At 44.0% G+C, this 24054-nt stretch overlaps 2 protein-coding genes across 6 annotated transcripts in view; both read left to right on the forward strand.

The window, feature by feature from the left end:
• LOC147028733 (receptor tyrosine-protein kinase erbB-4-like) overlaps positions 1-2284 on the forward strand; it is a 787552-nt gene extending 785268 nt beyond the window's left edge. For all 4 annotated transcript variants that reach the window (XM_085879397.1, XM_085879399.1, XM_085879401.1 and 1 more), the window contains one exon: positions 1-2284. This exon is cut by the window's left edge and continues 112 nt beyond it. In XM_085879397.1, the coding sequence (XP_085735523.1) occupies positions 1-1045 (1045 nt within the window). In that variant the 3' untranslated portion in view covers positions 1046-2284.
• A 7608-nt stretch (positions 2285-9892) lies between these two features.
• LOC147028736 (uncharacterized) overlaps positions 9893-24054 on the forward strand; it is a 78337-nt gene continuing 64175 nt past the window's right edge. Inside the window, exons 1-2 of one of the 2 annotated variants that reach the window (XM_085876504.1) lie at positions 9893-10060; positions 14894-14977. In XM_085876504.1, coding sequence (XP_085732630.1) covers positions 9981-10060; positions 14894-14977 — 164 coding nt within the window. In that variant the 5' untranslated portion in view covers positions 9893-9980. The remainder of the gene's footprint in view (positions 10061-14893; positions 14978-24054) is intronic. The other variant, XR_015056947.1, reaches the window with a different exon arrangement.

Raw genomic sequence — 24054 nt, forward strand, 5'->3', positions numbered from 1 at the left:
GGAGAACTTGTCAGATACCTGGTATATCAACAACAATGCAGGTCTGGTGGAGAATCCAAAATATACTGCATGCAGTCAACCAACGCCGCAAAAAGGTCAAAGCACAAAGCCAGCCATTTCTTCAAGCATAATACTTTCGTTGCCTAGGCAATCTACACAAGGCCTATTAAAGCCTGGGAAAGCACTAGATCCATTGAATAAGGTCAATTTAAAGCACCTCATTGGCAAAAGTTGTGACCCACTCAGCCTTTACAACCAGAGTATAAATCTGTCTGCACAAGATTCAACTATCAAGAACACCCCCAAGCTGGATGTACCAATTTGCAATGCAGTCAGCAGTTTGAAACAGCTGCTATCACCCACTGAGCCGGGACCAAGAATTGGATCTGCTGTACCTGTCCTGACATCAGGGAATCGATGGGAAAGCCAAGCGAGTTCAGTTGCCGATTCATTAGTGACGTCAACAATGACAGAGCCACCCAAAAATTCAACTCAGCATGCAATGTATGCAAGTTCAGGATTTAGGCCAGCATATAACAGAATGCAGCCTGTGGCAACAACCATATTTTCAAATCAGAGTGGGAATCTCCATCATGATGGGACACTTATCCGAGATACCCTTAGAGGCAGAGCTGATTCTTCAGGCCTAACAGGAATATCAAGCAGTTATAATTCAGTGATGGCAGGTTCACAAGGCTACCAACAGACATATACCATTGATCCCATGACCATGGTGACAGAAAATACAATTCGACATGGGTATCCACCAAGGTGCAGCAAAGCGAGAGTGACTGAGATGATGACCAGCACAGCAGTGGCAAGCCAAGATGGTCAAAGAAAGTGGCGAGACGTGCCGTGTGGAGAAAAATCCACAGCAAATGCAATTAGCGTTGACAACCCAGAGTACCTGCAAGGACATTTTGCCTCATGGGCTGGACAGGCAAATGGGCCTATCATCAATTGTTCAGCTCCAATTTCCAAAGGCCAAGTGTCAGGAACCATGACAATGCTTCCTGGTTATGGTACAAAAGACACACTGGTGTAGCACTATGGCTCAGAATTCTCTTCAAATACAATGGATTTGACATCTGCCAAATGAGCCTGTTGCACCTTGTTGTTAACTCACACATTCATGTGTTTTTGTGACTTTCAATTAAACTTTCTTTCACAAAAGATGTGTGATATTTTATCACTATTTATACTCAATATCATTCTATTTTGTGATTTGATCCAAGGGTTTCAATATCAATAAAATAGCTTTAAAGAAACTTGATTTTTGTTCGACTAGCACATTTAGAGTCATACATATTATAATATCTTCAGGACAATCCAAAGGTTTCAATATCTGCCCCGGTCCGTGACAGATTCGATGACAATCCAGTGGCAATGGAACCTGCTGTGGGAAAAAATGTTTTTGAATTGTATAAAATTGTTTACAAATCACGTGTCAATGTAAAATAATTCCAAAAGAAACGTATACTTTTTGTAGCAGAATGCCCTTTCAAAATAATCTCCAAAACAGATTGGTCGAAGCACTGATGCATTGCATTGTTTTCATGTGCAAAATGATCGTGAACATAGGACTGTACAATTGTGTTTGTAGATGATGTATAGCTGCAATGAACAAGCATCAGCACATTTTTATAATATCAATATAATCCAAACTACAGTCATGTGAAAGGCAGCATTTATTACTGTTAGAGTGTTACTATTACTGTAAAAGTATACCTGTAGTCATAATATGAGTTAGAAACACCAAATTATTTGCAAGGTTGTCTATATTCATAAAGCACGTGTGATGTTTTTATTTATATCATTATTTGGTAAAACACAAAGGGGGACGGTGTATAAAATAGTTTTATTACCGAACTATGTTGTCGTCTGCTTGTCTTGTGGATTTTTGGTGTTCAACTTTATCTAATGTACATCGTTGTGATTTCAAAACGAAGTGAGAAATTCGCTCATATTTTGTGAAATGAGGATGACAGCAGAGCACGTTACAATCATGACTTTGAAGGGCAAGTTGGAGTGTTGTAAATAGTTTGTTTTCAATGTTTACTTTGGGAGCATTTTCAGTTTTTGAAGCCTTTATCATTTGTGAAAATGGACGTCACAAAAAAGAATAAAAACAACTTTAACCTACTCTGGAGCACAAGTTATGTATTAAAAAACAAACATTTTGGAAGTTGTACATAAGTCCTTTTATCGGGAGAGAAACGTTTCCTGCATAGCATGTGCCAACGAGTGAAATGTTCTCTTCATGAAATAAACTGTTTAAACAGGCCTGCCCATGTGTCTGCCTGTCGTATTTTATGAATGTGCAATTTGCCACTGAAACTACTTCAATTTGTATCAAACTTACAATATCACTTGAAATGATGGAGTAGTGTGGGGTGAAGCAAACCTTTCATGTCACACGAGCAAAGGAGGGCGTTTCAAGGTTGATGTGAACTTTTTATTTGGAGAACTTGTAAAAATAATTAATTTTGGGAAATTTATGTAATTATATTGTCTCCACTGAGAAGACCAAAGTTAGGTGGGGGCAAGGTGTCCTAGTCATGCAGGGAGTTTGGAGAAAGATTCCCCTTTCCCCACGTGTGTGTTTTTTTGGTGGTTGTTTCCATTTGCTGTTTTTTCAGAAGGCGGAACAGAGTCCTCCCAGGGCTCGAAGTATCCAGTTCCATTTTGAAAAAGAATCACAATTCATGAATCAAGCTGTGAAGTTTTGTCCTCGGGCTCTTTTCAGGATCGTCACTGAGCCCGACAGCTTCCAACTGTAGTTTGTTTGTAGTAGTATTCCCTAGGATGGTATTTAATATCTCCATAAAGTTCTTCTTTGCCATTTAGAATTATCACTGGTACAATTTCAACGTTCTTCAAATTCCAGGATCTTTTGACTTAGTTTTTGAGGTCTTTGTATTTGGTCATTTTCTTGATTGCTGCGTTGTTGAGGCCAAAATTGCTGGGTACTGACACCTCAATTAGCAATGCCGCCTTTTCTGTTTTTGTATTGAAGTCCTATATCGGGTCACAGTGCTTTGTTTTCTATGATCATGGCCGATGGGATCATCAGGTCGTACCTGAGTATCATGTGCTTGTTTTCAATGATTGCTTTTGGTTCATGTTTCTATGATTTTTTTGAAACTGGATGTTGAAAATTTTCCAGATGTGTCAGTGGATTACTCGACAAACCCTGTTGTGCCTTTGTGTGTACAGCTGTTCTGACATGAGCTTTTTTACCTCCCGATCGAGGTGACTCGTACTTTCTATTTCTACCTTGCAAAACCTGTACTTGTCCGATTGACTCAGTTCCGCCATTTTCTTGAAGCCATTCATATAGTGTCCTTGGTCTTGGGCATTTATTGCGATTTTATTCTCCAGCTCAGTTAGGCTGACCTCTAAGCCATTCTAATCAGCTTTCTTTGTCTCTGTCCAATCTGTCGAACTCTTTTTTTTTTGTTTTTTTAATAATCTCCCTGCTCTTTTATCATTCTCCCAGTTGTATCTGTTGATATTTCACTTCATGTTTTTATTTTTGTATTTTTTGCAATCGTTTGGGCTGTATTCATTACTTTTTCAGTTTCATGTGTGACATCTTCCATTCATATCTGTCTTTGAAAATTTTGTAAGGTGGGTTAGGAATACATTTTCTTGCTTGCTGTCTTCGTGTTTGCATGCAAATTGGATTTGGTAGTGTGTTGAACTTTTCACATACTCAGCCAATCCTGCAGTTGACAATCTGTGCACTTGATTGAGCTCCGACATGCTGCTACCTCTTTCTCGTCTCGGCAACTACATTCCTGGTTTACACTAGTTTTTGTGGAACATTTTGTGGATGGTGAGGAGTTTTTTTGTTTTGATATCTAGTTTATTGATTTCTGCTTGTAGCCAGTTTATTAGTCTGCAGCTGTATTGGAATACTGGTACTGCTAGTTGGTTTATGGCTTTGATTTTGTTCCTTGGGGAAAGAGAGAGGCATGTTTTCAGGATCAGTTTTGTTCTACACAGGTATTCTTTGGTAATTGTTTTTCACATTTGTTTGTGACATATTTGGTAGTGCTCTTCTCCTCCGAGGTATTTGTATGATGCTTCCTTTTCTAGCTCGTGTATTGTTGTATTTCGGTGGATTGTTATGTTTCCTGTTTCTGTTCGTCTACCTTGTACTAATGTGCATTTGGCACACTGAACTGGGCCAAAATCCTTTTGAATGTGGCCAAAGTACCATTTCACTAATTTCAGTTGTTCGGTTAATTGTTCGTCATTCGGTGCGAAGGGCATTAAATCATCCATGTATAGTAGATGTCACCTTTACTGTCTCTTTGGTGTGAGGGTGTATTCCTGTCCCTCCACCTTAATGAGGTTACGCAGTGGGTGCAGCGGAAGGCAAAACAGGAGGGGGGAAAGGCTGTTTCCTTGGAAGATCCCACGTCATATCTTCATTCTTCACTCTTGGGATTTCAATTTCTCATTCTGTAATTTAAGTGCTTTTTTTGTACCAGTACGGGCCCGTAGGTGCGTAAACGATGACTGGATTGGGGCATTATTTCAATTTGATCGGACCAACCGCATCATAAATGGCCATAACGTGGGAAACACTTGGGAAACATATTCAGATTTCCAGCGTCAATTGTGACGTCATATCAAATGAAGAAGAATTGTGACGCCCCCTCTCTCTCTCGCCCCCCCTCGCTCCGCCCTAGTCTTGCCCCTCCTCTCTCCCCCCCTCCTCTCTCGCCCCCACTCTCAACCCCCTCTCTCGCCCCCTCCTCTCTCCCCTCTCTTGAATTGTGATGCCCCTCTCTCTCACCCCCTCTTTCCCCCTCTCTCCCTCCCCTCTCTTGCCCCCCTCTCTTTCCCCCTCTCTCTCCCCCTCTCTCCCCCTCTCTCCCTCCCTCTCTCCCCCTCTCTCCCTCTCTCCCTCCCTCTCTCACCCATAGTCTCGCCCCTCCTCTCTCCTTCCTCCTCTCTCGCCCCTCTCTCTTGCCCTTCTCCCTCGCTCCTCTCTCTCACCCCCACTCCCACACCCTCTCTCACACCCCCTCTCCCGTCCCTCTCCCTTGCTCTCTCTCTCGTCCCCACTCCCACCCCCTCTCTCCCCCCTAGTCTCACACTTCCTCTCTCCCCCTCCTCTCTCGCCCCACCTCTCTCACCCCCACTCTCATCCCCCCTCTCCCGTCTCCCTCTCTCGCAGATATTGGTCGACAGATAAATGGCCTAACTTGGGAACTGCTCGTCCGATTAATATCAAACCTCAAAAAGGCACATCCGCGGGTCTCCAGCAATATTCCTGGCAAGTTTCAATCAGATCGGACTGTCAATCGTGCAAAATAAATAAAAAAATAATAAATAAATAAACATTAATTGTGACGTCATTCGTGATGTCATAGAACCGTGTCTTGTCATTGGTCGACAGATAAATGGCCGTAACTTGGGAACCGCTTGTTCGATTAATATCAAATCTTGAAAAGGCACATCAGCGGGTCCCCGACAATATTCCTGGCAAGTTTCAATCAGATCGGACCGTCAATCGTGCAAATAAAATAAAAATAAATAAACATTAATTGTGACGTCATTCGTGATGTCATAGCACCGTGTCTTGTCATTGGTCGACAGATAAATGGCCGTAACTTGGGAACCGCTTGTCCGATTGATATCAAACCTCGAAAAGGCACATCAGTGGGTCCCCGGCAATATTCCTGGCAAGTTTCAATCAGATCGGACCGGCGGTCATCGAGAAACGGCGGTCGCAGACAGACACACACACACACATTGCTGGAATTATAGATAGATACCTTGTCAAGGCTCGTATGAGAGCTAACACTCAACACACAGCAAGGGGGGCATGAGACAAGACGTCCGGGAGTGGTAAGGCCAAACCAGTGGGGAACAGAGACATTAGATCTGTGGAAGGAAGAGGGATTGGGGGGGAGGGGGACACGGGGTATACAACATGGACATTACAGGGACTTTCAGGAAGGATAGCAGGGAATTTGAAGGAGGTGGGTTTGGGATGGATTAGTGAGTGTAGAAAAGATCGAAGATTTGGATGGGGGACGATAAGAGGTGGTGGTGAACAGCTGTTTTGAAGGCCTGGAGGGAAGAATGGGATTGAACAAAGTGAGGGAGTTTATTCCAAAGGTGGGAAAAAGAGGAATGAAGGAGTGAAGGTGAGCAGCGATTCGTGATGTTGGTAGATTTACGATAAGTGGGTTGATGGCTGACCTTGAGCACCCTGCGGAAATATGGTGGGGACAAATCACAGACACAGCGGGGGGGGGAGACCATAGAGGACAGAAAGACCACCGACGTGCCTGCGGTGAGAAAGAGAGTCCCAAAGATTCAGCCTCATCGCAGGAGATGCCAATGATCCGAAATGCCTTGGTTTCCACAGCGTGAAGCCGAGAAAGGTGGTCGGCAGGAGCACCAGCCCTTAGGGGACAGCAGTACCCCATCAGCCTACGGACAAAAGCTTTGTACGTGGTCAGGAGCTCAGGTGGGCCGAGGAAGGACTTTGCACGATGGAGGATTCCCAGTCGGCGACTGGCTTTAGAGGCCAGGTTGGAAATGTGGCTTTCCCAGGAAATATCATGACAAATAGTGAGACACAGAAGCTTGAAAGAAAGGACTTCTTCCAGCGGATTGCTGTGAAAGTGGATGGGGGCGGGGTTGCCAAATGGTCCTTTTGGAGAGACATAGAGAGAGTGTGAGATTTATTTGGATTGAAAGACATGTTCCACGTGTTGGACCAGTTTGAGATTTTACCCATATCTGCTGTGAGCGAAGGAGCTGCTGATTGCCAGTCTGATGGATGACAGAGGGTGGAGTCATCAGCAAAGAGACAAAGAGGATTTTTCCAGAGAGTCAGAGTGATTGTTGATGAAAACCAGAAAAAGAACAGGGCCTAGAACACTGCCTTGAGGAACTCCAGCATGGACAGGAAGAGGGGATGAAAGAACTCCATTTAGGGCCACACGTTGACTGCGTCAGGAGAGGAAGTCTGTGAGTCATGAGTGGAGATGGCCTTGGATACCATGGAAAGAGAGTTTGGTGAGCAGGTCAGGGTGCCAGACTGTGTCAAAAGCACACGATATGTCTCGGAATATGGCTCTGATTTCATGTCCGGCATTGAGGACCTCCGTCCATTGTTGGGAGAGCAGAAGCAGCATATCCAGGGTAGAGTGACCTGGTCTGAAACCAACTTGATGATCGGAAATCAAGCCATTGGAGAAGAGGAAGGATTTAATGTCTGAAGCAATGATGGATTCCATAACCTTGCTGATGATTTGGAGAAGGATGATTGGTCTGAAGTTGCAGGGATCTGTTTTTGCACCTTTTTATGCAGGGCAGTGATGTTTGCTGATTTCCAAGCAGATGGCAGATGGCTTTGAGGAAATGAGAGGGTGAATAGAACAGAGAGAGGGTGAGCAAGTGTAGAGGAACAGGTTTTTAGGACACGTGGGCTGATGCCGTCTGGACCAGTTGCAGAATCTGAGTCGAGGTTTGACAGCAAGCTCTGCACCTTGTCAGGAAAAAAGGACACAGAGTCCAGGGACAGTTGGGTGTGACTGGGTCAGGTGGGTACAGAAAGCGATGGGTTTTGGACACAAGATTTTGATGCAAACACCAAGTTTAGGCATTCAGCCTTTTCAGGTGCTGTATCAGCAGTGCGGCCATTTGCGGTAAGGGAGGGGATGGAGGGGGTATATACATCAGAAACAGATTTGATTAGATACCACCAGGATAGGAGAAGGAATCGAGGTTTGTGAGTTCAGACTTGAGCTTAGAAGGATGGTGTTTTCTGGCTCTCCTGAGGGGAGATACACACTTGTTCCGAGCTTTGTGGAAGGAACTGAGATAACCCTCAGTTGGGTTTGCTTTCCATGAGGCAAAGGCAAGTTGTTTCAGGACAACTGCCTCACCACAAGCTTCAGTAAACCAAGGGCGGGAGGAAGGGTAGGACAACTGAAGACTAAAGGGGATAAGTTTGATGGCTGCTTGGAGGCCCTGCCAGTCGGCATGAGTGAAATGCCAGACTCGACGGTGCTGATGTGGTTCTCTTATAACAGCCAGAGAGATGTCCACTTTGACAAGCAAGTGGTCGGAAGAACTGATTGGAGCGGTGGAACAGAAGATATTTTCAGGGAAATTTGTCAAAATCAGATCCAGAAGAGATGGAGTACCATTGGTTGAGATCCGGGTCGGGAAATTGACCAACTGAGTCAGTCCCGATGAGTCGCAGAAAGCTTTTGCTGAAGAGCCATGTCAGGTGAGAGAGGTAGCCACACCGAGCCAACTGGCATGATGACAATTGAAGTCACCACATAAGAGGAAGAGAGAGTTTGGATGAGATGATAGAAGTTGGTCCATGTTTTCAGATAGTGAGGTATAGATGGAGTCATCACTGTTTGGTGGATGGTGCAGTACACATCGAAACATGAGATGGGAGTGGAGGGGAAGTCGTAGCCAGAGGTATTCCTGAGGGTGTGGGGGAGTGAGGGCAGGGCATTGAGAGTGAGGAATGCAGTCTTTGATGAAGAGAGCAACTCCACCAGGACGAGGCTCAGGTCTATCACACGGGAGGAGGGAGTAACCAGGGAGATATACTCGCGAGTCAGAGACATCAGGAGGGAGGAAAGTTTCTGTTTGGCAGATTATGTCTGGTTTGTCAGTGGAAACCTGTATGGAAATATCTGTAAGTTTTGAGTGAAGGTCCCGGATATTTGAGGTCCACACTGTTAATGAAGTGGGATGGGAGGAGGCTTTGGGAGCAGGGGATGGGAGGGGAAGCGGAGGGTAGGACAAGGGAGTATGGGGGGGGAGGTAAGGAGAGTTGTTGAAAGAGTGTGGGGAATTGCAGAATAGCAAGGGGAGAGGGCTGGATGAGGAGGAGAAAAGGCTCTGTGGTGCTGGGGGAGAGGGGCGGGGCAACAGAGGGGCAGAAGGCAATTGAGGATTTGAGGAGGTGGAGTGAAGAGATGGAGGTGAGAGGGCAGGGGAAGGAGGCAGCTTTGTGGATGAGAGGGGGGAAAACTTTGAGAAGGGTGCGTGAGGGGAGTGAATGGTGGGATAAAGGTGAGTGGGGAGAGTTGAGTGAGAAAGCTGGGGGGGTTGAGAAAGGTGAGAGGGATGCTTGGAGGGAGAAGAGTGTGATAGTTGCTTTGAGAGGGAGGGGTGAGAGGAGTGAGTTGGCACTGAAGTGAGAAAAAAAACGAATGGTTGACGGAAAGTGAACACTCATTGCAAGCTGGGGGTTTTTTTTAGGTCAGAGATGCAATTAAAGACATTTCTTGATGGATGCAATAAAAGCAAATTCAGAGAATGGAGAGAAGAAACGCTGTAACAGTGGGATTTTTTTAGGCAAGGTTTGGGGGAAAGGTTGAATTGAGAGCAGTCTGTTGAGGTGGAAGAAGAGTTGTGCATTATGATGGAGTAATGAGTACCACATGTGTGAAAGAGGAAGATGAAGCATTATAAGAGCTTCTTCTTATTATTATTCCTCTTCTTCTTCTTTTCTTCTTCTTCTTATCATTTTATTTTTTTGAGAGAGAGTTTTCATCAAATCAGGTCTTGGGAGGTTGCAGAAAAAATTGTGAAGTGAATGGTGAATTTGGATCGGTAAACGCAGTGGGTGGAAACAGATCACGTGGAAGAAGCATGTGGCTATGGGAGGTGTATAGTCAAAAGTGAATTTATTTATTTTAAATAAGGATTGCGTAACATTTGGAAAAGGGAAGGTTGAAGTAAAGTCGTGGACGTGTGTGGTGAATTTGGAACTGTAAACAAAGAGTGAAGCTGCTGGGTCGATAAATCGTATCAGGAAGAGGATGGAGATAGGCAAGTGGTTTCAAGAGGTGTATAGATCGAAAGGATACAAGGAAGATTATTAATTTTTGAAGAATAGGTAAGATTCGGGAACGGAAGGTTGTGGGAAGAAATTGTGAAGGTAATGGCGAGAGTGGGTCAGCTGAAGTTGAATAAAGATGGTGTGCCGGCAGGAGGAGGAAGAAGAAGAAGTGGAAGAAGAAGGAGGATCGGGCCTCGTGGGTATGCAAGGAGAAAGGTAGTTTTTTTTGTTTGTTTGTTTTTTTGTTTGTTTGTTTTTTTGTTTTGGATTTCAGACAAGAGACAGAATGTTAAGTTGAGAGGGATGGGGAACGTTGGAAAAGTGGGGAAAATAGGAATTGAAGGTAATAGGGAGAGAATACAAATAAAGACTATGTAAGTGCTGTAATATAAATGTGATATTCCAGTGTTCCTTTGCTTTATCAATCAGTTTCGTTACTTGGCGGTTTATCTTGTATACGTGCATGCATTTTATGATCCATGAACGTGACACATTGTCTAAAGCTTTTTTTGTACATGCTGTGAACAATTTGGATCTTCTCGTTTTTCACTTTTTGAGTCTGGCCTTGTTTGAAGAGGCGACACTTGTTTGTTTGTGGAGGTTGAAAGAGGCGACGGTGAAGGAAGCATTAAGAGAGGGGCTGAGTATGGTTGAAGATGATGTGCTTGAGCTTGAAAGTGGTTGGATGTCAATGAAAGATAGTCTATTGGGAGCCATTGGTGAGGTATGTGGATGGACAAAAGGACCACTGAGGAACTCGGAAACATGGTGGTGGGGTGATGAAGTTGGAAAGATGATTGAAGAGAAGAGGAAGAACAAGGAATGGCAAAAGGCAAAGAATACGGTGGAAGAAGAGGCAGCTCATGAAAGTTTTATAAGGTAGCCAAGAAGGCTGCAAAGAAAGAGGTAGCAAAGGCGCAGGAGGCCCATAGGAAAATGTTCGGAGGAGGGTAAGAAAGCGGTATTCAGGATTGCAAAGCAGATAGCGAGAGAGAGGTTTGATGTGACGGGGGTGAGTTGCTTGAAGGATGAAGTGGGACAAATCGTTGTGGATTCAGATGGAATTAAAGGAAGATGGAAGAGATATATGGAAAGGCTGTTGAATGTTGAAAATGAATGGGATAGCAACATCGAGAGTAACCCAGTTTTTGGACCAGAAGAGAAGATAACTGAGAAGGAAGTTGAGGAAGCTATAAGAGCAATGAAGAGTAGAAAAGCAGGAGGGCCGACGGGAGTTGTGGGCGATATGGTGAAGGCAGTGGGAAGTTGGGGTGTGAAGAGAATGACAGAGATCTGTAATCTGGTGGTGAAAGAAGGCCGCATTCCAGTGGATTGGAAACTGAGTACCCTCGTCCCTCTGTACAAGGGGAAAGGTGACCCTCTGGACTGTAGCTCCTATAGAGAAATAAAGTTATTGGAGCATGGAATGAAGGTATTGGAAAGGGTGTTGGAGAAGAGGATAAGGAAGAAGATAAAGATTGACGAAATGCAGTTTGGATTTATGCCAGGAAGAGGAATGACAGATGCAATTTTTATTGTAAGGCAGTTGCAGGAGAAGTACATGGAGAAGAGGAAGAAGTTGTTTTTTGGGTTTGTTGATCTGGAGAAAGCATTTGATAGGGTTCCACGTGAAGTTATGACATGGCCATTGAGGAAGTTAGGAGTGGAGGAATGGTTGATCAGAGTAGTGATGGCAATGTACGAGAGAGCACGCACAGCTTTAAGGACGAAGGATGGGAACAGTGGTGAGTTTGAGGTGAGGGTAGGAGTGCACCAGGGGTCGGTACTAAGTCCACTTCTATTTGTAGTTGTGATGGAGGTGCTGGCTCGGAGGGTAAAGGAGGGTTTACCGTGGGAGCTGCTGTATGCAGATGATCTGGTGTTGATTGCAGAGAGTATGGATGGACTGATGGAGAAGACAAACAAGTGGAAGGAGTGTATGGAGGCAAAAGGTTTGAAGGTGAATATCGGAAAGACGAAGGTGATGGCAAGTGGTAAAGCATGTGGTGAGGTGGAAAGGACTGGGAAGTGGCCGTGTGCTGTGTGCAGGAAGGGTGTCGGAGTGAACTCCATTCAGTGTACAATGTGTGCTGAATGGGTTCATCGAAAATGTAGTGGGGTGAGAGGGTCATTAACCAGTGTGGCAGCTACATTCAAGTGTAAGGTGTGCATCGAGGGAGCAGCAGATGAAGGAATTGTTGAGTTGGATCTTGGAGATGGTGTGAAGCTGGAAGGGGTGAAAACATTTTGCTATCTCGGAGACATGCTGAATGGAGAAGGTGGATCAGACTCTTCGACGGTTGCTAGAGTGAGATGTGCATGGAAGAAGTTTCGGGAACTGAGTGGCGTGCTGACGAAGAGGGGAGTGTCGTTGAAGCTGAAGGGAAAGGTGTATGCTACATGTGTGAGGAGTATGATGATTTATGGGAGTGAGACATGGGTACTGAACATGGAGCAGCAACAAAGGGTGGAAATGCGAATGGTTCGGTGGATGTATGGAGTATTGTTGAGAGGGAGAGGAAGACAAATGATGACCTGCGGAAGATGATGGGAATAGAGTCTGTGATGGAGGTTGTGAAGAGAAACAGGTTGAGATGGTTGGGTCATTTGTTGAGGAAGGATGAAAGTGACTGGGTGAGAGGAGTGTTGGAAATGAGTGTAGTTGGAAGTGGAGGACGGGGAAGATCGAGAAAAACTTGGCTAAAGGTGGTGGAAGAGGAAATGTGGGCAAGGGGATTAAGAAGGGGAGATGTGGAGAAGATTGTCATAGGGCCCACAAGGCTAACCTCTGCTTTAGCAGGGAAAAGTGTGTGTGTGTGTGTGTGTGTGTGTGTGTGTGTGTGTGTGTGTGTGTGTGTGTGTGTGTGTGTGTGTGTGTGTGTGTGTGTGTGTGTGTGTGTGTGTGTGTGTGTGTGTGTGTGTGTGTGTGTGTGTGTGTGTGTGTGTGTGGCCTTGTTTAGTATTTGGTGGTCCAATATTCCAGAGCATCCTCTCTCTCACATCTTTTTTTCTTCTACCTTTAAGGCCTTCTTGGGGTGGTGTGGTGGTACACCATTTCTGTGATGATTCCCGTTTGAGGTTTGCATGTTGTTGGTCGCCGTGTTGTTCGTATATACTTGTGCGGTAGTTGGGTTTCTTCAGATTTTGGGATGAGGAATGTGTTACTTTCTGTGAGCCACTCATGCATTACCTTTTCCCTTTGGATACGTTTGTTGAATGCTTGAGCATAGTGACTGTGTAGAGCATTTAGCTGCTTTAGCCAGAAATTTGGGATTCCATCTGGGTCTGGGCTTTTAAATTTGGCATTTTGTAAATTTATGTCTTCATCAAATATCACTGGGGAAATTTCCTTTAGGTGATGCTTTTTCTTTTCCAAGTTTTGGCTCCAATATTCCTCTTTGTGTGTTATTTTGGATCTTCATAAAGTCCTTTCCAAAAATCTTCTGGTTTATCTTTTTCAGGGGGATTTGATTTTTACAAGGAATTAAGGCACAAGAGGAGGACGCTATTCGGCCCATCATGTCTGTGCCACACCAATACCAGATTTAATCAATCCATCAATACCCCTCCCCTTCGTGTGCAGCCTTTTGGCTGCTACACTGGTACTCATTTTGCCCACCTCGGAAGGATGATAGGCTGAGTCAACCCCCTGGTGTTAATTCAGCGGGTTACAGAGCTTGAACTCAGGACCCAAGGAAATGGCAAATAATGATCACCCTTACCCACCACCCTAACCACAAAGCCAACACCAGGTTGATACATTTTGCTTTTGTTTCCCTTGTTTGTGGTTCAATATTTTCGAGTTATTTTAAAACATGTGGTTTTGCTTTCTCCTCTTATTAATTTTGTCATCGTTCATTCGGTCATCTCTTCGAGCATGACCTAATAATATGGGTGTTGAGAGGAGAGGTGACGATCCGTCCGTCCGTTCACAATGAAGTTGAAGCGGAAGATCTGGTCATTAGTGATCCTGATAGAGGTCGATGATACGTACACGATGGTATGACTTTCAAGGTCACCGAAGGTCAAGGTCAAGGTCACGAGGCCTTTGAATTTGCGAAAATGACGATTTTCAAATTCTATCTCCTCCGCCATTTCTCAAGCGATCTTGAATTTGATTATAGCATCTGAATCTATGGGACAATATCTAAATTTCATCAGGCCGGATTTTCGATGTTCGCTTTCGTTTTCGTGTCACGTGACTTCAAAGTTGGCAAAAAATGCGAAAATGACGATTTTCAAAATCTCTCCTCCTACATTTCTCAAGCGATCTTGAATTTGATTGTGGCATATAAATCTATGGGACAATATCTAAATTTGGTCGCGCCGGATTTTTGATATTCGCTTTCGTTTTCGTGTCACGTGACTTCAAATTTGGCAAAAAATGCGAAAATGACGATTTTCAAAATCTCTCTCCTCCTACATTTCTCAAGCAATCTTGAATTTGATTGTGGCATATGAATGCATGGGACAATATCTAAATTACATCAGGACAGATTTTCAAATTTCGCTTTCGTTTTCGTGTCACGTGACTTCAAACTTTGCAAAAACTGCCCTACCTTCAGGAGGCTAGGCTATATATTCTCTACTGGGTATTGTAAAAGTTGGTGAATGGTGTCATTGCATAGCAGCTGACGTTGTCTTTCATGTCCATTTGAAAGAATACCGATATCTTCGAATACGTACAAGTCACGTGACTTTGAATTTTGCGAAAACTGCGTCATGTAGTTGCAAAATGACGATTTTCAAAATCTATCTCCTCCTACATTTCTTAAGTTATCTTGAATTTGATTGTGGCATATGAACCTATGGGACAATATCAAGATTTGGTCAGGCCGGATTTTAGATATTCGCTTTCGTTTTCGCGTCACGTGACTTCAAAGTTGGCCAAAAATCCCTCCTAACCCGAGAACACTACACCCTAGTAACAGGAACTCATGCTTGTTTCTCGCAGAGATGACCGTCACTCCCGCACGGGTGTATTTTTTTAATATTTTCTTCTCTGAGTGATGTCAGACTCATTTCTTCTTCTTCTTCTTTGTTGGCCAGTTCTTTTTCCAATTCAAGTTCCTTTTTGTCCTCGTCTTCCTACTCTCCTCCATTCTGCCGTTTTCATCCACTTCAGCTGTGCAGGTCAGTAGGGTGTTGCCCGGTTTATGCCAATGGGTCAGTTCTGCTCTTCTAATCAGGAATTTATGGATTCTTGACACAACCTTTTCAAATTTATGGTATGAACCATCTCTATTCTGGTCGTCATTTTCATCATCTTTAATTGGTCTATGAATCTTGTCCACCCCCCCCCCACCCCCAACCCCTCCACCCCCTTTACCATGTATCCTCAACTGCTTATGCATTTAATACACTCTGCAGAAGAAGATGATTTCTTTGCAAAGCTTTTGGCCACACGGTGTAATCGGAGGCTATGAGACTTGAACTCATCCGGAAATTCTGATCTTCACGGAACTTCCCTACATGGTAGAGCATCATAAGCAAGAAGCCCATTGTTTTTGAGGTTAAAAGGTCAAACAACTTTGTCAAATTTCTAAAATTGTCAATTTTCATCCGATTGACTTGAAATTTGAAGATGATTTGCATATTTGGCTGTTTAATTCAACCACTAGGTACTGTTGAGGTCAACATCGGCCAAATTTCTAAAATTGTCAATTTTCATCTGATTGACTTGAAAATTGAAAAAGATGTTGCGAATTGCGCCCGCCGGCGTGCGATCGGCCACGTGACTCGAATCGCGGAACGTCGCCCACCGGACGGACAATTCTGTCGTGACCCTCTCGGACTAACGCTGGGAGCTAGTCACGGGTGGGCCTTTCGGCCTCACCACGATCGTGCCAATTGATTGCCAAACTCGACCTACCTAAGTACCCATGCAGATGGTAAACCGGGCGATCGCACCTCGCCGCAGGTCGACTCTGGACACGGGCCGTTTAAGTGGTCCGTTCCGTACTATCGGGATAACCGAGTGGTGTTATCGTCGGCCTCGACGGTTCCGATTACTTATCGGGCGTATTAAGCCCACTACAAACCTTTTACGTGAAGCAAGATGGAGATTCAACAAAGGGAAGGATGCAGCGAAACGGGGAACAAGTTCACACAAGAACTTTATTCACACAGACACAGACACAAAGCACACATATACAGCCAAACAGAATCAGAAATGCACATAAAGCAAATGCAAGAAGAAAAACAATAAAGCAATGACGACGCAGAGCTACAACCGACTAAGAACGACACACGACAACACTTATACAGTTTTACTTCACAAGACACGGCGCCACAAGTTCCATACAAAAAAAACCCCGAAAAGAAATGGTGACTTCCCTTTTGGGCCGTCGAGTCCCTCTCCTACATCCGTCGACGTAGTCCCGCCTGGCCGCGACTCTGTACCCTGCCGTGGTAGGCGAGTCCTCTCCTGCATGCCTCGCGCCTGCACGTGTTGGCCACTTGACGCCACAGACCGAGTGTTCTGCGCTATCCCAGGGCGAATGGGGGGGGGGGGGAAACGTGGATGCCCGAAGTCGGGAGAGGGGAATGGCGGATGCTCCTTCCTGCCAGCGGGGTCTTGCAACTGCCCCACAAAAGACCAGGCCAGGGGCCACCAGGACGAGCGAGCCGGAAGACGAGAGCGAGAGCAACCACGCAGCAAGAATATCCACCGAGCAAGAGCATCCACAAAACTGCTTCCCCCGTCTCCGACTTTTATATCCTCGGAGCTCCGCCCTGTTGCTCCGCCCCGTTCTTTGCTCCACCCCCCTTTGAGGCGCTTCAAGAAAGGTGTCGAAGAGGGGCGTTCCTCCTCCCTGGCCACGTCACACCGCGCATCCACCAATCGAGCGCCAGCTGCCCTCCCCTCGCTTCTCTCCCCTCACACCAAACGTGGAGAAGAATGGCGCGAAAAGCCCACCGAGCGTTCTCATTGGTTTTTATTTGAAATAAAAGATAGAGAAAGAAAAACGACTGACTCAAAGCGTCGCAGCCCGAATGAATCGCATTTATTCCCTCGAAACAACGGGTTTGGGGCTAACTCCACATGTACTTACAGAGATATCTCACCTACGGGACCTGGATGGTGGTTTGCGAATTTCCACAGCCGTAACAAAGAGTTGCATATTTGGTCATTGGATTCAACCACGTATTATTTTTAGGTCGAATTTGTTTCATGGATTTCGCAAGTATCATGGGATGCATGACATCTTTCTGGTTTGTTTGTTTGTGTGCAGGATATCTCTAAAAGTTGTGGACGGACTTGGATAAAATTTTGTGGACAGGTTCAGTGTGTGACAAGGACGAAATGATTCGATTTTGTGAAGATCCGGATCTGGATCTGACTAGTAGAATTTTTAAGTGATTCTTCACCATTGAGAGATAGGGCTAAACTGATATATAGCAGGATATCTCCAAAAAATTGTGGACGGACTCGGACGGAACTTGGTGGGCAGGTTAGATGTGTGTGACAGAAACAAATTGATTTGATTTTACTGACGATCCGAATCCGTATCCGAGAAGTTTTTAATTTTTTTACGTGATTCTTTACCATCGACAGATGGGGCCAAAAGCGATACATAGTATGATATTTCAAAATAGTATTGGACCCGATGTATGTTCTAGTGGATCAGGCATTGCCTGGCAGAAGTATGTGCTCTACCGAGTGCCCTTCTTGTTTCATTTAATTTCGTTTTATATTTTCCACCTCTCCTTCTTTAACTCTTCTCTCTTCTCTTCTCCTTTCTTCCCCTTTGTTCTTTCTCCTTTTTCTCTCATTCTACTGACCTTTTAATTTTTTCATTTCACTTGATTGTCGTATTATTTTTGTTTCCTTAAAATCCACATTTTTTCACTATGCCCGATCCTTTCGAGATATAACTCCTGAACCCTGACATCCTTCTCATCAGGTGTCAAAATGAATCGTTTCCACTCCACGTGCTCCCTAACACTGACCCCGCTCTGACGCTGGCACATCTGACTCACTACCACCCAAAATCAACTCTCACCCATTTCTCTTTTTCCGACGAATGGTTAATTCCCAAAAAGTGAGCCTCCGCTTGGTTCCCATGACAGTTATCATACCTCAATAAACATTTTGTTGATTGCATTTCTTAAACTACCCATGTGTGAGTATAAAATTTTATTTTTCACTTTTTCACTAATCCAATCCTGATTGCAGTTTTACAAATTATTTGCCCAATGATTCACTGTTGAAATTTGAGAAGAAGGTGATGATGGCAACATGATGGGAAAAAGTTATGTTGGAGATAATTTAGTTTCTAACTTTACATTTGCAAGCCTGGAAGGGTGGGAAGAGAGGGAGGGGTGAGGGTGTTGACATTTTGATTAACTTTGTGGGTTCTCTGAATGCCTTTTGAGTATTAACAATGCACATTTACATGTAAGCTTTGTTTCTCAGACTATAACTTACTTCATATGATAAGTGTCATGCAACGTGGCTGTCAGGTGTAAATAAAGGTCAGCTCCAACATATGCTAGTCTCACCTCATTCATTCTATGTTGATTCAAATCATCTTTTCAAGATTCATTCTCCAGTTACTTTCAGTGTCACAGCCACGAGCTGCTTCCAATTGAAAATGAAACTGAGGACACAAGAGTTACTTCTTCAAACTGTGATGCTCTCAGCTGTCCCAGGTGGTAAGTTGTCCGCAGATGCCGAGGGTGGTACCGCCAACTGTCCTTTAGGAGCCATTAGTGGAAGATGTTTTCTGTTGCAAGCTCTTGGGGCAGGCTGCCGGATGGGGAGTTTATGGGTTCATTCTGGTTTATGTGCTACGTTCCTAGTTCTGCAGCATCTTCTCGAGGGTACCATTGGAGTCAGTGTTTCCACAGGCTTGCCACAAGAAAGCTATAGGCGTGAACTGGGGTGTAGAGCTCTCGTAGGTTGCGTCATCACCTGGCATATAATCTCAAATGCCCGTCTCTTCCAGTTTCATGACTGGAGTCACACTGAGCACGAGATCCCTCACTCCTCTTTTCATTTTACTGTGGGCCAATAATTTGTGGTAACCCCATTCTGATTATATTTTCCCATTGTCTTTCCTTGCTTTTGCACCTAAGGGACCCCTCTTGGTTTTTGGCCTTGATCATTCCTCTGTGGTGATAATAAAAATGAAAACTCAGGGTGACTCATCAATGGCTTCAACATTGAGCTGAGGAACCTAATAACTTGTATCATCATCATCATCATCATCATCATCATCATCATCATCATCATCATCATCACTACAGAAGCAGTAACGAGGCTACTGTCCTGGTCGGGTCACCACTCCGGCTCGCTTTTATACCTCGAGAATTGACTACTCTTCCACCTAGGTGAATTATGCGCTCCTATTGCTATGATGAGCTCACACTTGTGAAGCGAAAAGTGGGTTCAGCAATCAGTCACCTACGTGCGTGCGTGCAGACATGCATGTCTGCATTTTGTTATTCAATTTACTCGAGAACTGCTTATCGGATTGACACAATTTTCTCCACAGGTGCGACTACTCATGTCGACTGTTTCAATGATGATTATGACTTCATAGGTCACGTGGTGTGGCAGCCATGTTGGAAAAAAGGAGAAAAGTTGGACCTCTGCATCTCCAAAACTGCTCCATAGAAAAAAATTAAACTTGGCACGTCAAGTACTCCCCATGCGGAATAAGCATGATTTTTATGTCATAGTTGCCTTCGTTGTGATGTCATAATTGCAAACACAGAATGCGACTTCCAATCGGTATGAAAATTTTTGAGTCATCTTGGGATAAATTGGTTAACAGAAATAAAAAAAGATTACTTAATCGGGCACATGGTTCAGCAGATATATATATATATATATATACACACACACACACACACACACACACACACACACACACACACACACACACACACACACACACACACACACACACACACACACACACACACACACACACACACACACACACACACACACACACACACACACACACACACAGCTCTGGAAAAAATTAAGAGACCACTGCAAAATTATCAGTTTTTCTGGTTTGAGTAAAATGAACATTTTTGTTTTATTCTGTAAACGACTGACAACATGTCCCCCAAATTTTGAATAAAAATATTGTCATTTAGAGCATTTATTTGCAGAAAATGACAACTGATCAAAATAACAACAAAGATTCAGTGTTTACAAACATCAAATAATACAAACAAAACAAGTTCATATTTTTAAACAACACAATACTAATGTTTTAACTTAGGAAGAGTTCAGAAATCGATATTTTGTGGAATAACCCTGATTTTCAATCACAGCTCTCATGTCTCTTGGCAAGCTCTCCACCAGTCTTTCACATTGCTGTTGGGTGACTTTATGCCACTACTGGCACAAAAATTCAAGCAGCTCGGCTTTGTTTGATGGCTTGTGACCATCCATCTTCCTCTTGATCACATTCCATAGATTTTAAATGGGGTTCAGGTCTGGAGATTGGGCTGGTCATGACAGGGTCTTGATCTGATGGTCCTCCCTCCACACCTTGATTGACCTGGCTGTGTGGCATGGAGCATTGTCCTGCTGGAAAAACCAATCCTCAGAGTTGGGGAACATTGTCAGAGCAGAAGGAAGCAAGTGTTCTTCCAGGACAACCTTGTATGTGGCTTGATTCATGAGTCCTTTACAGAGGCAAATCTGCCCGATTACAACCTTGCTGAAGCACTCCCAGATCATCACCGATCCTCCACCAAATTTCACAGTGGGTGTGAGACACTGTGGCTTGTAGGCCTCTCCAGGTCTCCGTCTAACCATTAGACGACCAGGTGTTGGGCAAAGCTGAAAATTGGACTCAACAGAGAAGATGACCTCACTCCAGTCCTCTATGGTCCAATCCTTATGGTCTTTTGCAAACCTCAGCCTGGCTCTTCTTTGCTTCTCATTGATTAAGGGCTTTTTTCTGGCTTTGGACAACTTCAGCCCTGCCCCTAGGAGCCTGTTTTGAACCGTCCTCGCCGTGCTCTTCACCCCAGCTTCTGTTTGCCATTCTTTTTGGAGGTCACTTAATGTCATCCTCCGGTTGTTGAGTGACATTCGAATGAGGTGGCGGTCATCTCGGTCAGTGGAAAGTCATTTTCGCCCTCTGCCAGTCTGTAGCTTTGTTGTCACCAATGTCTGCTGCTTGACCTTGTTCTTATGAACCGCTGTCTTTGAAATTTTAAGGATGGAAGCAAAATAACGCTCACTGTATCCCTCTGCCAGTAAAGCCATAATTGAACCCTTCTTTTCGTCACTCAAAACTTTTCTTTTCAACTCTTTTGGCAAGGTCAATAGTTTTTTTTTTTTATTCCAATTACTATTGAGGTACGACTCGCACTACTTTTGCCATCCAGCTGGTCCTATTGCAAGAGGATAGTGATGACCACAGCAGTGGTTTTTATACTTTTCCTTGTTAAATAAGATTCGGTTCAGGTGATCACCTAATCAGTACCTCACTAAGTAGAATGAGGTGTGCCTGTGTTGGAATTCAACAGACACTGGAATGGAATGGCTGCCATCCATCTGGAGATGCTGATTTAAATTTTTTTTGGAGTGGTCTCATTTTTTTCCATAGCTGTGTATACACTTTTTTTTTTAATGTTTTTATATATATATATATATATATATATATATATATTTATATATATATATATATATATATATATATATATATATATATTTATATACCTTCAAAAATATTATTCTCCGGAGTGGCTGAACAGATAGCGGAGAAACTTTACAGTTATGACAGGCATTCCATGAGGAACAAAAAGTTACCCAGCTATGACGTCATAGGTCATATGTTTTGGCAGTCATTTTGGATCGAAGGAAAATATTTTTTTAATTCTCTCTTGAAGTCCTCATCAATCGACGTGAAACATCAAAATTATGATCTTGTAGTGATTGGGAAGATATGTTTTAAATTTCAACCTAATCAAACTCATGGTCTTGCAGCCAGAATGTTTTATTTGTTTGAATCTGCATTCGTTTTATTATTATGTTTCTTTTTTAATGTGGTTCACTTGGCTGTGCTTGGATGGGTTTGAGGGTAGAGTAGTGGAACTTGAAACCCGAGTCCAAGCCATGTTCCTCCTGATGACTTTGCTTTTTGTTTGTTCGGGTTCCTTCTGATGACTCCAATGCAGTACCTATTGTATTTCATCTTCCATTTGATTTGGATTTAATTTTATGAATCACAAATTTGCCACCAGAAGAGTTGGTTCACACCAAGTCATTCTCAAGACCACACGAGGTAAGTATGTTTTGAATACCATCCACTTTATTCTCATTTTCGAACACATAAAAGTTGAGCACTAAGAGAATAAGATCGTTTGCATCAACCAATGGAGTCATTGATGGCATCCCTCAGTGTTGTGTAGTAAAGTCAGCCCACATGAAGGTTCTTTAACTCAACCATTTTTAATCACGTCTCCTGCTCCACACACTCGACAGCCCGCTGACGTCACTCTCAGTTCCACCTTGTCAGTTCTGGTTCATCATGCATTCATTAATATTCATGTAACTCCCAATACCACATATTCCTATTTTCGTGAAAATAACAACCCGGAATGAACCCTCCCCCCCCAAAAAAAATATATAGATAGTAAGCATATAATGCAAGATAACATGTCACATGGCAAAGTCCTTGGTCCATTCAGGTGCTTGATGATATCTCGTTCCACGACGAACACCTGGGTTAAAGACTTGTGGAGGCCTTTCTTGGACAGGGCTATGCTCCCTATAGTCCTCAGAACCTGTTGTAGCAGAAAGTCCATCTGAGGTCTCAATTGCAGGTGCTCGATGAATTGCATTCCACACTTTCCCATCAGAGAGTCTGAAGGTAGCAGGACCTCTCTGTTCAATGGTCTTGAGGGGTTGGGTCAACTTGTTTTGTTCTTTCTGCTGAAGTCCAGGTTTCCGAACTCGCATGAAAAAACCACATTGGAAGGTGGAAGATTTCGCTCCCCGGCGCTTGTCTGTGTCTCATTTAGACTTCTCTTGTTTCTGTTGAACGCAGCGTCTCACATCCTCAAGTCTTGCAGCAGGTACACTGATTTGACGGTCCCCAATGTGCAACTTGGTGTGCAATGTACGTCCATGTGGAAGTTCATCAGGGGTCTGATGAGTTGTTGCATGTCTTGTAGCTCGATACGTTTGCAAAAAGTTGGGTACGAATGATTTCCAGGGCTTCCCCTTGAGATTTGCAGTATGTAAACAGTCCTGAAACACTCTGTTGAATCGTTCTATCTCCCCGTTGGCTTGTGGGTAATAGATAAATCTATGGCAGTGTTTGAAACATTCCTGCAGGAAAGAAACAAACTCAGTTGAAACAAATTTAGATCCATTTTCAGAGATAAGTTCCCACAGATTTCCTTCACGACTGAACACTGTCGTCAGGAACTTGATAACTGCAGCAGATGTTACTTGGGACGTAAAGGCGACTTCAGGCCATTTTCCGAAGTAATCAATGAAGGTAATGGCATAGTGACAGTCCATTTGGCCATTATCAAGTGGTCCCACTATATTGATGACAAGGTTTTCCCAAGCAGAATTAGGGAGCGGAACTGGTTGCAAAGATGCAACCCGAGTGACAGCTGTTTTATCATGCATTTGGCAAGTAATGTACGGCTTGATGGCAACTTCCACTTGGGAGTCCATCCCTGGCCACCAGTAGAGGTCACGCAGCCTTTGTTTAGTCCTTACAATACCTTGATGCATATCATGGGCAAGCTGGATTAACTTGGGTTGAAGTTCTGTCGGCACTATCACATGGTGAGTGCCCCGAATCAAGTAATCCTCCTGTACAGCCAGTTCATTCCGAATGCGAAAGTAGGGAAGTACATTTGGGTCAATGCCGTTCGCAGTGCAAGGCCATCCTATGGAGACATTTCCTCACACCTTCTGTAGAATAGGGCATCCATTGCAAGTTTCCTTGAATTGTTCCACAGGTACAGCGGCGTAGTCACCGGACAATAAAGCCACCATTTCTACATCTGGTTCATGGTAACGTTCTGTCATGGGAAGTGGTAACCGTGATAAAGTATGTTGTTGCATTTTGATGGCCAGGTTTGTGCACAATTTCATAGTGAAACGATAGTAAGCGTGCAGACCAACGTGCAATTCTCATTCCAGCTGGACCAAGACATTTCGAAGTCAGTGGACTGGGGTCTGTACGCAGGATAAATTTCTGACCACACAA

Source organism: Eptatretus burgeri, chromosome 4, assembly GCF_056783735.1.
Source record: "Eptatretus burgeri isolate ZD-2024b chromosome 4, Ebu_testis_v1, whole genome shotgun sequence".
In the NCBI taxonomy this organism is placed as follows: domain Eukaryota; kingdom Metazoa; phylum Chordata; class Myxini; order Myxiniformes; family Myxinidae; genus Eptatretus; species Eptatretus burgeri.